The sequence below is a fragment of the Arvicola amphibius genome, chromosome 3 (assembly GCF_903992535.2).
Source record: "Arvicola amphibius chromosome 3, mArvAmp1.2, whole genome shotgun sequence".
NCBI lineage: Eukaryota > Metazoa > Chordata > Mammalia > Rodentia > Cricetidae > Arvicola > Arvicola amphibius.
In genome coordinates, this window is record NC_052049.1 from 157,271,068 (window position 1) to 157,283,784 (window position 12,717).

The 12,717-nt window shown below is 46.2% G+C and overlaps 1 protein-coding gene across 2 annotated transcripts in view; it reads right to left on the reverse strand.

The window, feature by feature from the left end:
• The window catches only part of Tbc1d2b (TBC1 domain family member 2B), a 69,395-nt gene that overhangs the window by 10,022 nt on the left and 46,656 nt on the right, over positions 1-12,717 (reverse strand). For both annotated transcript variants that reach the window (XM_038321624.1, XM_038321625.1), the window contains exons 7-10: positions 9,473-9,583; positions 7,958-8,151; positions 4,852-5,346; positions 1,388-1,505 (exon numbers count right to left, since the gene is read on the reverse strand). In XM_038321624.1, coding sequence (XP_038177552.1) covers positions 1,388-1,505; positions 4,852-5,346; positions 7,958-8,151; positions 9,473-9,583 — 918 coding nt within the window. The remainder of the gene's footprint in view (positions 1-1,387; positions 1,506-4,851; positions 5,347-7,957; positions 8,152-9,472; positions 9,584-12,717) is intronic.

Genomic DNA, 12,717 nt, shown 5'->3' on the forward strand with positions numbered 1-12,717 from the left:
TTTTGTTTCTATTTATCTATTTTTGTATTTTAAATATTCATTTTTGGGGGTGTGTACATGTACATGGTATGGGAATGAGAACATGAAGGAATTTGTTCTCTCCTTTCACCATGTAGGTTCTAGAGATTAAGCTTAGATCATCAAGCTTGGTGAAAATGACTTTACACAGTGAGCCATCTTGTTGGCCCAAGGGAATTAACTGGTCCTACCCAGTTCAATGTCTTTGACTTTCCTTCTCTCCTGAGCCTAATGGGGGACAATAAGGTTGCTACATAGTATGACTTGACAGTGTAACTGGTAGTAATAAGGTCAGGCTCACTAAATACATATCTTTGGATGGTGCTGGACATCCTAAGATGACAGAGGTGTGGTCTGGATGGTACCACTGATTAGCTGGAGAATGAGCAGGCAGGCAAGAGTTAATCCAGCTGGGTAACAGCCATCATGGGGTGGCATGAACTGAAGCACCCCTTACACTGCCCTGGTTATGCAGGATGGCAGTGTGGAAGGGAGGGTGTATGCTGCAACTTCTGGATGCAGGGGATTTGTTCTTGTAGAGGACTTCTGCAAACTGAGAACCAGTTCTCTGTCATTAGAAGGTAAACTGTGTCCAGCAGTTAGGAGTGGGCAGGAACTAGTCCCTGGTGCTAGCCCAATTGGAGCAGAAAGGAAAGCAAGGATGACTGCGTCAACAGGCATGCCAGGCTTGCGTGAACCTGGAGAGGCAGCTGTGGAGCAGCCATAACTATGGTTGAGACAGGAAGAGCCGGAGAACAAGGCAGCCAGGAAACAGAGAAAACGGCCAGGACAGCAGAGAAATCGGGGAGCACTAGGGTAGTCCTAGTCCCCAGAGAAGTGCCCAAGGCAAGACCAGGTGCAGACAGATGACCTGGCCTCTTCCAGGCCATGTCACCCTCCTCTGGCCTCTGATGTCATCATCCAGGCGTGAGGGATCCTCTGATGGGGGAGGTCACTGGGAGGTCACTGGCAATCTTGCTGCAGCTCTTTAAGATTCATCATTGTTTGTCTGTTCCCAGAAACTAGGGTAGGGCAGGGTAGGGCACCTTTAACAGTTAAGGCTCCTCCAGCTTCCTTAGCAGTGTCTGTCCCCCTCATCTCCTCCAGCCTGCTCCCTGCATCCTGGAAGAACTGATTAAACATACCAGCATCTCTCCCGCCCCCATATCTGTGGTCTATGACAAACTGCCAGGGAGGGCCGTCTCTCTGAGGTGCTCAGGGAGCGGAAGGAGCTGACCTATCCACTCAGAGATCAGCTGTTGCAGCCCCGCTGCAGTCACGCACACAGCCGCCCCCACGGGGTTGACTTGGGTCAGAGGACAACTGGAGTCCTAGAAGCCAGTGACCACGGCAGAGTATTTAGAAGTACCTGGGACCCCAACAGAGTCTTTGTGTAATAATCTCGAGGCATGAAGACTTCCACGATGGTAACAAGACACCAGAAAGCATCTTCCTGTTCCAGGTAAAGGAGGGCCACTGCCACCAACCTATGGGCAGACAGGGACAAGGTCAGTGTGGGCTCCTGTTTCTGCCTTCATCAAGATGTCTGCTGAAGCCGTTTTCTCTAAGGGCCAGTGCGATTTCTACTTCTCTAATGAAGGATGAATGAGGACTTCTCTGTAAGTGATGGATCCTCGAAAACCTGAAGAGAAAAGCCACATTTCCTCTGATTCTGTCATTTGGATTTTGTTCAAAGTTGAAATTACTTCCCAACGAAATCTCCTCCCTGTGATCCATCAGACTTGCATAAAAAATGCTTCACTTGGGCTGAAGGGCTCAGCCATCGAAGGTCAGGACCACAAACAAAAAATGTTTCAGTCTAATATTCTGCTAAAGCAGCTAATTCTTTGAGTTCACTGCTTAAAATATTTTCATCAGTCCTTTTATTTCTAAAAAGTAATGTGAATGTAACAGAGTATGAGGAAGATTAAGAATCTGATTTCACCCACTATCCAGCTGCCTCTTTGGAGGGAGGAAGGCACCGCACAGAATCCCCAAGAGGGGCCCTTGGAGCTGCAGGAGGTGAGCACATGGGGCAGGAAAGGAGCTCCCACACACCAACTGCTGTGCCACTCATAATGGAAGCCTGGCTCCGCCCATCTGTCCACTGTCATGATCAAGAGGCTGCTGGTAAAACATGGCTGATCCAAGTTTCTGAGCAGGCTAGAGCAGGGGATCACAAGCTGAGGGTGAGGGCCATGTCTCGGCAAGTCGGCAAGACCCTGTCTCAAAATTTCAAATAAAAGTGTGTGTGAGGAGAGGGTGCTGGGGATGCAGCTCAGTGGCACAGCACTGGCCTGGCATGCCTCAGGCCTGGGGTCCAATCCCCACACCACAAAACAAGGGTGGGCGATGCGGCTATACCAGAAACGGGCGGAAGTGAGGAAAAGTCCCTTTCCACTAAGCTGAAATCAAGTAACTTCTGCCCTAAACAAAGTTTAAATGTGTTACTCACAGGAAAAATGCCCTTTCTCAGAATTTGATCTTTTCTTTTTCTTTGATAAAACTGAAAGAATCAGCAAATCTCAAATTAAAAAACAGGACCTGAGTGGGTGGCAATGGGATGACTCCAGCTTTCCTAAAAGGGATGGAGAGTGGGGAGGTGACAGCTGGAGGTCAGTTACAGAGAAAAGTTCCCAACGGTGCAAACAAAGGCAACCAGGCCCAGCTCCCAGGACTCCAGGAGGCAGCTGCGAGCTCAAACAGAACTGTCAGGACCACACTTAACTGAGGCTGAGCACGGTAAGCACAAATCGGGAATGAGCTAGGGCTCTCACAGTCAAGTGCTAGGTTCTCAGAAGCCAGGGGCATGTACCAAGTATTCCGAGGAAAAAATCTACCCCCACCCACCAATTAAAACTCAGAGCTTTAACAGGATGGGGTGGGGGTGTGCCAGTGCTCTCAGTACACCGAGGACCACAGAACTGATTCCAGGAGAGCACTGCAAGTCTTCCACGGAGCCCTGGCCTCAGAGGTTTCAGACTCGGTGCGGTGCGGTGTGAGCTGTGGCTTTAAGTAAAACCAAGACTGCTTTAGGCAGGTTTTAATTTTGAAATGGAGACTAAGAGAAGCTGAGGTGTCTTTAATCTCTCAAGGGCAGAGAGAAGTACCCTGTCCTGTTAACAGATGTCACGGTTTCCTGGTAGCCACTGGGTTTCAGATGGGTTTTGAGTAAGCAGTAGTCCAGCTTTAAGCCTCCCCTCCCATAATACTCGCATGTAGACTCGGACAGCTTACCAGGAGATCAGGGGCAAAAAGCCTCTGAGCCGCCAGACTAAACACCAGCATCCAAAACTCAAGCACATGCAATTTGCTTAGGGGAGAACTTCTCAAGAACACACAAAGATCTTCATTCTTATTCTCTTTTCCCTCCCATTTGAGGCAGGGTCTCACTACGTAGCCTTTACTGGCCTAGAGCTTACTATATAGACCAGGCTAGCCTCAAACTCACAGGGATCTACTTACTTCTGCCTCCCAAGTGCTGGCATTAAAGGAGTGTCACCATGTGCGGCTTATCTTTCTGACGAGCTTGGAAGGGAACACAAACTGCAGTGACAGCAGAGAGCAGAGAGATGACACAGGGTAAGACGAGACACGTGGGAAGAAGCGGTCCCAGCACCCAGGGCCTGGTGCTGAGGGGGAGTTTGGTGGGCAGCAGACCTTGGTACCCACAAAGCCTTGTCCTGGCCCAACATGCAGCTCAGGGTGACAGCCTGCATCACTACTAAAAGGTGAGAGGCCCTCTGTGTTCTCTGCTTATGGAAACGCAGAAAACAGTCAAGACCTGTAAGAGGTTCTACTCAATGGCTACAAAGCAAAACAAATAGACATAAATGTGAGAGAGATCTGTGGGGAGGAGGGGAGTAAACAGGGATGGAGGGAGGTGGGAGAGCACTGAATGACAGCAGTCAGGATGGACTACGTACACGAGTAAAATTGGTAAGAAAAAAAATCTAATTGAAAAAAAAAAGGCAAGCAAGTTTACGTCCTTTAAGGGCTGAGTTCTAATTAACAGAAAAAAAAACATTCAAGATCCTGCATAAACAAATAACACAAGCTTCTACTCCATCAATTATCAAATAATGCATATTTTTATGATTAAAACTGAAGTGTAAAGAGAAAAGCAACGAAGAAAAAAATGAGACTCCAAGATGTTCATCACATGACTTCTGTGCTTACCAATCCTGGTGCTGATACTGAACCAGGGTCTTACTTATGCCAAGGACACATATCCCAGCCAGCTTTTTACTCCTTAGACTTTCTAAAGCAGAACCTGCTTGAGTTAATCTAGAACTGTGTTGTGGGATATCTGTACACTGTGGGAAGATGTACTCCTGTGGTTGGTGCAATACAAAACTGAACGACCAATAGCTATGCAGGAGAGAGAGGCAACACTTCCAGGGAGAGAAAGGAAGAGGAGGAGGAATCTAGGCAAGTGGATTATACCAGAGAGATTCCAATGAGACTCTGAAGAAGTTGGACATACAGTACAGAACAGAGGCACCCTAGCTACATGGCAGAACATAGATGAATAGAAACAGGTTAATTTGAGTTATAAGAGTTGGTTGGAGACAAGCCTAAGCTAAAGGCTAAACTTTCATAATTAATATTAAGTCTCCGGGTCATTATCTGTGGGCTGGCAATTCAAAGACAGTCGTCAAGAAAGCTTGCTACAGAGCTGGAGGTACTGCAACATGAAAACCTGCTGTCATCCCAGGATCTTTCCCCCACAGAATACAGGCTTTTCTTAGCTGGGAGGAAAGGAAGCTGCCAGGTACTGCCTGGTGCCTGGAGGTTTTCTAAGCCACAGTGAGAGAGTAGTCTGACACCCACCTGTTGAGGCCTTGGCAGTAGCCAATATCTGGATTTCGCCAGGAGAAGGCGAGCAGGACACTGCGCAGCTTCTGGATGCCCTCTGATGTGGGGCTGGAGTAATGTTTATTGTTGGGCAGAGTCCGCAGCAGGTCCAGCTCTATCTGCTTGGAGGCCGGATTCTGTTTCTCCAGTGCCTTCTGGAGCAAGCTCTGGAAGTAGCCGGGCTCCATGCTATCCTTGAATTTCCTGGTGTGGCGGTCGACACACCACTTCCATACCTTGGAGCGGTGCTCGTGCGGAATGCCTGCTCGGATCAGGTTCTTCAGCTCCGGAGAGCATACCATCTCCCTGTTCATTGTGCTTGCAAAATAGTTTTCCCACTTGACCCCAGTGGAAACTTCCTGATTTTCTGTGAGGTACAGAGTCTTCAGGTCCAATGCTCGGACCTTGGCAACCAACTTCTCTTCCTCATCGTCATCAGGGACAGTCCTAAACCCGTAGATATCAAACTCACTGTGGACAAACAACAAGAGGGACAGTAGAAACGTCATGATCTTGGCAAACAATGCACCGAAACAGGAGACATTTCAGTCCATCAAGCACACAAGCGTCTGGATGAGCAGGGCCAGGACAACGGGCCATCTGCACAGAAAAGGTCTAATGAGATCAACTCTCCATTCATACAGGGAAAAAAAGTCACTGTCAGATGGGTTAAAACTCCCCTAAAACCAGGTAAAACCCATAAAAGCAGCTAAAACCGGAAGGAAATACAGGCACTATCACCAAGCAAGACTGACCTAAGTGGGGCAGAGGGGCGTACACGGCCGATCTCAGTGTTTAGGAGGCTGGAGAGGGAGGATTCTAAGTTCAAGACAAGTCTGGGTATAGCTAGAAAGACACTGTCTCAGATAAAGGACCAAAGAAAATGAAAAAAAGGAGGCCCAACTATAAGACTATGTCAATGTACATGTCTCTGCCTTCATACACCTGGAACAACTTCATGCTTCAAAAGGTATTGTTTTAAGAAAAGAAAAAACTATCTTGTGATGTTTGCCAGCCTAGACTCAATTGCTTCTCCTGTCTCAGCTTCCCAAGTAGCTGGGATCACAAGTGTGTGCTACCATACCTACCCACAAGGCATCATTTTCAAAGGTGAAAAGACATGAAGAGGGTATATTTGTAAGATGTTGGGTACGAATATTAATCAAGGCTTTGGCGGACAGAACATGGCCCCATGGATGTCAACATTCTACTCCTGAAATCTGTGACAACATACAAGAAGATGGTGGCAGATGGTACTCATGTTACAGAATTAAGACAAGGAGATTGTCTGGTTTACCAAGAGACCCAATAGCCACATGCACCCTTCAAAGAGAAAAAGGGAAAGCTGAAGAACAGATCAGAGGAAAATGACAATAGAAGAGGCAGGAGGGATGGGTACCTTTGCAGGAACTGGGTCAGCTGCTGACCCTTTAAAGAAGGAAGGGGCCGTGAGCCATGGAATGCAGGGCTCACTTTATATCTACCAGGAACTGTATCTACCAACATTTTTAATGATGGAAATGAACTGCTCCCCAGAAGATCCAAAAGGAGCCAGTCCTTGATTAAACTGTGATTTCAATCAGCAAGACCTTCTGACCTATGAACTTTATGACAGCAAAATTGCTGCTAAGTCTGTGATTAGTTGCGGTAGTATCAGAATCTAGTACAAAGCTTCTGACATAATGGATATGCTTAGGAACTTTGGAAATCAAATCTAGTGGAGCTGAAGGCATGCACTTCTTCCACACTAGGAATCGCGTTCCTTTTCTCTGTTCTGGATATACTCTTGCCTGGGCACACAGAACACAGACCACGGTGTCTGTAACTACAAAAACTAGAAAGGTCTTAAGTGCCCTTCATGAGGGAAAGCAATAATGCCTCTGTGGTCTGTTTATCTAGTGTAGTTTGGCAAAGCAAGGAAGGATGGAAAAAACTCCTAACTGCACACAGGAAGAACGCAACACACCTTCAGAACAGCTCCCAGAGGTCACCCACAACTATGAATGATGCAACCACATATGTGGAGAAAGCAGCCCTGAACGTGAGGCTCTGGCTGCCTGGCTGGGTTTCACCCATGTATCACAGGGTGTAACCTAGGAAATGCTATACCACCCCCTAACTCAGTCACCTCATAGAGGGAGGCAAAGCCCACCTGCACTGAGCATTTAACACAGTTGTGCATGTGAGCACTTAGCAGTTCCTGTTCCCGGCGCACTGGTACAGAAAAGTGTGCTGTAACAATGGTGCTGCTCATATTCTGAAAGTTTACTTCTGTCATTTGAATAGCAGTCAATGTTGGCAGGTTCTGTTAGCTTGGGGAAGGGGCCAGGCATGTCAAAGGGCTTCATCTTAGGCTGGAGGAAAGGCAGTGAGGAGACCATTGAGCAAGGCCCAGAGATAGTGCTGTGTCTGAGTGACAGAGGCAGAAGGGGAGGGTATACCAGGTGAGTCTGCAGAGTTTTCTAGTCCTAACACTATGAGACTTGTCAGAAAATATATTGTATATGAGCTTTTAATCCAAGATCCATCATATACTTCTAGGTTCTATATATTATGAAAGTAAACTTTCAGAATATGAGCAGCACCGTTGTTACAGCACCCTCACCCCTGCAAAAACAGTGCAGTATTTTACATGTACGTGTCTTAGCGCATCTTAGGGTGGGTCCATGGTTTGTTTCAGATCCTATGTGGGTCTTGGGCCGTTCAGTTGTTGTAGAAACTTTCTCCCCATACAAGGAAAACAGCTTCCCTTCACTGGCCCTTTGCTTTTGGTTCCCCTATGGATGGGATGCATGTGTGTCAGGAAAAGGTTCCCATTCCTTAGAAAACTGGCCCCGGCAGAAGGAGGTATGTATCAGAGGTGTGGCCTCTTTGACATAGTTTTGGAATCAACAGATGTGGACTGATTTCAGCTCCACCACTTGATCTCTGAGGGAGAATCATGATATACGTTTCACTGGCCTGACAGCAGCTGTCACAGGCATCAAATCAGACACAGTGTTAAGTGCCCGTGAGTGTCTCCCGCTGTGGAGAGGTAACTTTAGAAAGTGGTGGACTTCCCGACAGAATCAAACACATTTACCTGACCAGATGAGGCTTAATGAACGCTTGCTCCGGCTGTTCTTGGCTCTCAACCTGCAGAGCATCCTCCAACAACTGGGCTATGACATCCCTGGTAGGCCCCTGTTCTTCTGAGCAAACTGGTGTCTTCATTTCTTGAAGCAGTATCAAGTACTTACTTTCTACCTGGCAGAGCTTGGCTTCCAGGCTAGAATACTGCAGAGAATATAAGGTTAGGTGAGGTGTTACCCCCACCCAGAGAGAAACACAGGAAAAGCAAGCCTTGGGTATCTTAGCCAACAATGAGCTCAAGCCAGCATGCCCAGTAGATGAGGAAGTGAGCCCGCTGCAGACTACAGCTAATCACGCCACAGACCTTCTTAGGGCTAAAATAGCTGCCCTCTTCTTCCTAAGGGTTTTGACGCAGAGGGAGTGCCGATAAGCACAGGTACCAGTCTTCACCATGCTTAGAGTGAGCAACAACTTGTTGTGTGCCAATTACTGAGGTCAAATCTAATCCTAGTTGGTTACATGGGCCATGAATCCCCCTACCCCACATACACCAACTTTGTTAGGACATCATGTTCATGCAGGACTAGTTCCCATTTGCTACCTGATCAGAAAAATCAACTTCACCCTGGCAAATATGCAGGAATACGATTTAGAAATGTGCTCAGAAGACTGTTCAAAAGACAGCATATACACACCACAGCTGTGGAGCAGTGTCAGGTGTTTGTAACTCACTAGCAAACAGCTGGAAAGCCCCTTATACTTTAAAAAGCCCTCTGCCGCCATCATCATGGTTGACTCTCAAACCAACACTGCTGGATCTATGGAGATGGTAATATTCTCACCATTCCTGCTTCACAGATGTGAAACTAAGTCTCAACAGCATAAATGAAAAGCTAGACAATTTTAACTTGGAAGAACCCCAAATTGCACTTCATTTTCACCCCAGAAAACACTTTAAAAATGTATGAAGAAGGTCACATGTGTGAGAGTATTTCTTTGTCATTCACAACGAAAATGTACTGGACACACTTAACATATATTTTGATGCCAGTAGCCATGCTTTTCCCAATGTGGTGGCTGGGTAGGTTCTAAAGCACATCCACTTAAATACAGTTTCTGGGGTAGGAGTTCCTTCTGTTTGTGTGTTGCTTTCATTGGATAATGAATAAAGAAACTGCTTTGGCCTAGTTGATAGGACAAAATTAGGTAGGTGGAGTAGAGAGAACTTAATTCTGGGAAGAAGGACAGAGTGGCAGACGCCATGGATCTCCTGCCCGAGACAGATGCTGGTTAGAATCTTGCTGGTAAGCCATGGTCACGTAACAGAAATGGGTTAAATTAAGATGTAAGAATTAGCCAATAAGAAGTTAGAGCTAATGGGCCAGGCAGTGTTTAAATGAATATAGTTTCTGTGTGATTATTTTGGGTATAAGATAGCTGGGCAGCTGGGACGACAAGCAGCCCACTCCTCCCGTTACAAGTTTCCTCTTTCACCAAATGGTAAAATGTGTCTATCCTGACTTACCTTTGCCATCAGATCTCTCTCTCTCCTTTCCGCATTTCTTCGTAGAGCGGAGAGTTCCAAAATTTCCTTATTTAGAAATTTATTTTGGGTTTTGTACCCTTGCAGACTATCCTGTAAGGGGAAAATATTTATCAGTTTATGTGGGTTGCATGTTGGTTAATTATCCTACCTAATTAGCATATCTGAGTCCTGCTAAGTGAGAGCAAGTTCTAAAAGAACATTGAAGATGTTTGAAGGTGTGTTCTGATAAATGTTCCGGTCATTTGCGGTGGCAGGAGGAGGTAGGAACTGCTGTTGCAATGAAGCAGGTGAACAAAACATTTACTTAGCAGTGGAGATTTCTCTCAACTGATTTCAGGAGAAATAAACAGGATGTATTTTCTAAATTCATTCATACCCATTAAGTTGGTGATGAGAAAAAAAAGCAAAATTTAACATTGCTTTCAACTAGAGAAATTGAACATATTCTTTGTAGGTTCTTGTTTTTACATATAGCTTCTATTTTAAAATGGCTATAAAAATGCACAAAGCCCTTAATTAAGTATGGCATGTAATGATAAATGCTACAATCTATGAAGCATCAGGGACTTTGGAGAACATTGCCAAGTTTCAAAGCTGGGGAAGAGCTGAAGGAAAAGCACAACAGGGCAGAGGTGGAGCTCGGTGGTAAAGCTCTCCTTTCCGGCACAACCAACTCCACAAATTACAAGAACAAAACGGGCCCTCTAGTGGGTGCCCACCTGTTCACTTCTGTGACATTTATTTTTTATTTGAGAGAACATAGCGAGTTGGAGACAAGGTTGCTTTGTAAAGACAGGGTCTCTCTACTATAAATCCTTGGCTGTCCTGGACGTATCTATGTATGAGTATGAACTCAGAGTATCATACTCTGGCCCTGCTTCTGCCTTCCATGGTCACAAAACAAGGTTTTGCCTTGTTCCACTTGAAGTGCAGCTGTGGGTGGGTGGGGAAGAGCTCTCATGCAAACTTCTCTGGTAATAAGGTTTACTGATTCCTTTAGATGTTCCTCATGGTAAACCAAGGAAGCTTCTAAATAAAGATGAATTAGAAGCATCTTGAAGACTGTGGTTTCTAAAGACTACTTATAAATTCCATCTTTTGCAACCACAGCCTCCTCTGCCCCTGACCATTTCTAAACAGTCCTCCAGACACCCCCAGTCTCCCGATAGATAGACTGACCATTTCTAAACAGTTCTCCAGACACCCCAGTCTCCGACAGATTGCTCTGTGAGATGCAGAGGAACTGGAAAGGTGCCCTTGGTGCCTCTGATTTGCTGGCACTCATGGAACACATGCTATGGGTCACAGAACCCTAGGCAAGGCACATGAGCTTCTTGATCTCACTTAGACCTCTCGAGCCCCAGGAGGCATTCTTGACATTATTTTCCAGGCAGACCCAGGCCAGGGAGGCTATGCATTCGCTGAATGCTGTGCTGGGAAGTCAATTTCTAAGCTCGGAGGGCCAGGCTGAGTGCTTGAGCCTCCTCACCTGCAATCCAACCTTTGCATGGTACCGACATCGCCCCAGCAATCCAAGTATGTAAGTGAAAATGTCAGGCCCCAAAGAAGGTTAATGTGTCCTTTTCTAGCTCAAATGATGACATTTTCTCCTCTTTCCTGGCATCTTAAAAATACTGTATTTGGAAACAATGAATAAACACATCATTAAAAGGCAGGTCAGTTAACAGGAGGTTGGTTGGAAAGGAACTAAAGATACTGAACCGAGGAGAAAGACTAGATGACAGGTACTTGGTCTCTGCTGGCTGTGTAGTTTGTCTTTAGTGTAAAATTTGTGCTCCAGTCTAAGTAAATTCTCACTATTTACCATCAGAATACTTTGTTGAGTATGTTGATATAACAATAACATCTGGCAGTAAACACTCCGCAAGGTGTCCGGTCCAGATGTGGACTACTTCCTTCAGCCCTCGTAACACCCCAGAGGTGGCACTGTTTGACAGATGAGGCCTAGACCTGAGGTCGCCGCCACAGTCAGAGTTCACTGTGGAAGGATGACTGAGCTCCGTGCAAGCTGCCTACACTCTTCTGGGAGCGCTGCATCTCACTGTATACGGCTCAGGGAGAGCCAAGGCCAGCAACGTGAGGTCCTGACCTAGGCAGGCTGCCTCTGCCTGCTAAGAAGCGTCCCACTACGCTTCACTGTGTAGACTTTGGAGCCACAGCTTTAAAGTTGTTGAGAAATGTTGAGGAAAAAGATCCTTATGACTCATCAAAAGTCACTCCAGCTACAAAAGGACACAGGAGGAGACAGCCCACGTTGGATGAGGTAAGTTAGGAGTCTCAAAGGTTCGGTGGTTATAGCAGCTACGTGGCCCATTCTCACACCCTGGCTTAGCTCCCTGGGAAAACGTGTGCCATATACTTCTCTTCTGCCAAGAACAAAAGACACCGTCTGGAAAACCCACGTTACAAATGCAGACACTAAGTGTATCACTGCTGTGGGGAAGTGTAGTAAGGAACAAAACATTTAAGGTTGAGTATATAAACAAAACTGACTTCTACAGGCAACACTAAGAAAAATTTGTAAAAAGAAAAACAAAACAGAAACAACAAACAGCCAAGCACAGCAGCTCACACCTGGTAGTTTCAGCATCCTGGACACGGAGACAAAACACCTTGAGTTTGAAGCTAACCTGGGCTACAGTGAGTTCTGGGTCAGTCTGAGCTACAGTATGAAACCTTGTCTTATAAATATAAAAGAATAAAATAATGAAGGCTGTTTTATAGTTGATACAATAAGAAGTGTTTTGATTCCTCATTAATAATCCTGTTGGGAGCTGTGGCCAGGGCTTAGCCAGTCAAGTGTCTGCTGTACACGCAGGAGGACCCATATTTGGATTTCTGACATCACATAAAAGCTTGTGTGATGGTGCTTCTATAACCCTAGTGCAGCGAGCATGGAGAAAGAGGATCGCTGGGGCGTCCAGGCCAACTGGTAAGCTCTGGGTTCAGTCTTTGTCTCAAAAAATAAGGTGGGGAGGTATGGAGGGAGAATATCAACATGTAGCCTCCACACGTGTGAGTGCGCCTGGGCATGTGGACCTGCAAATACATGTGCATCTACACACACACACACACACACACACACACCCCAAAAATAAACCATGTTGGTCTTTCGAGTATCCGAAGGGAGTTGTCACTAAAACAGACCACCCACACACCCAACAACGCTGCCGCTGTCTCAGTGTTCCTAACTTGGAAGTCCC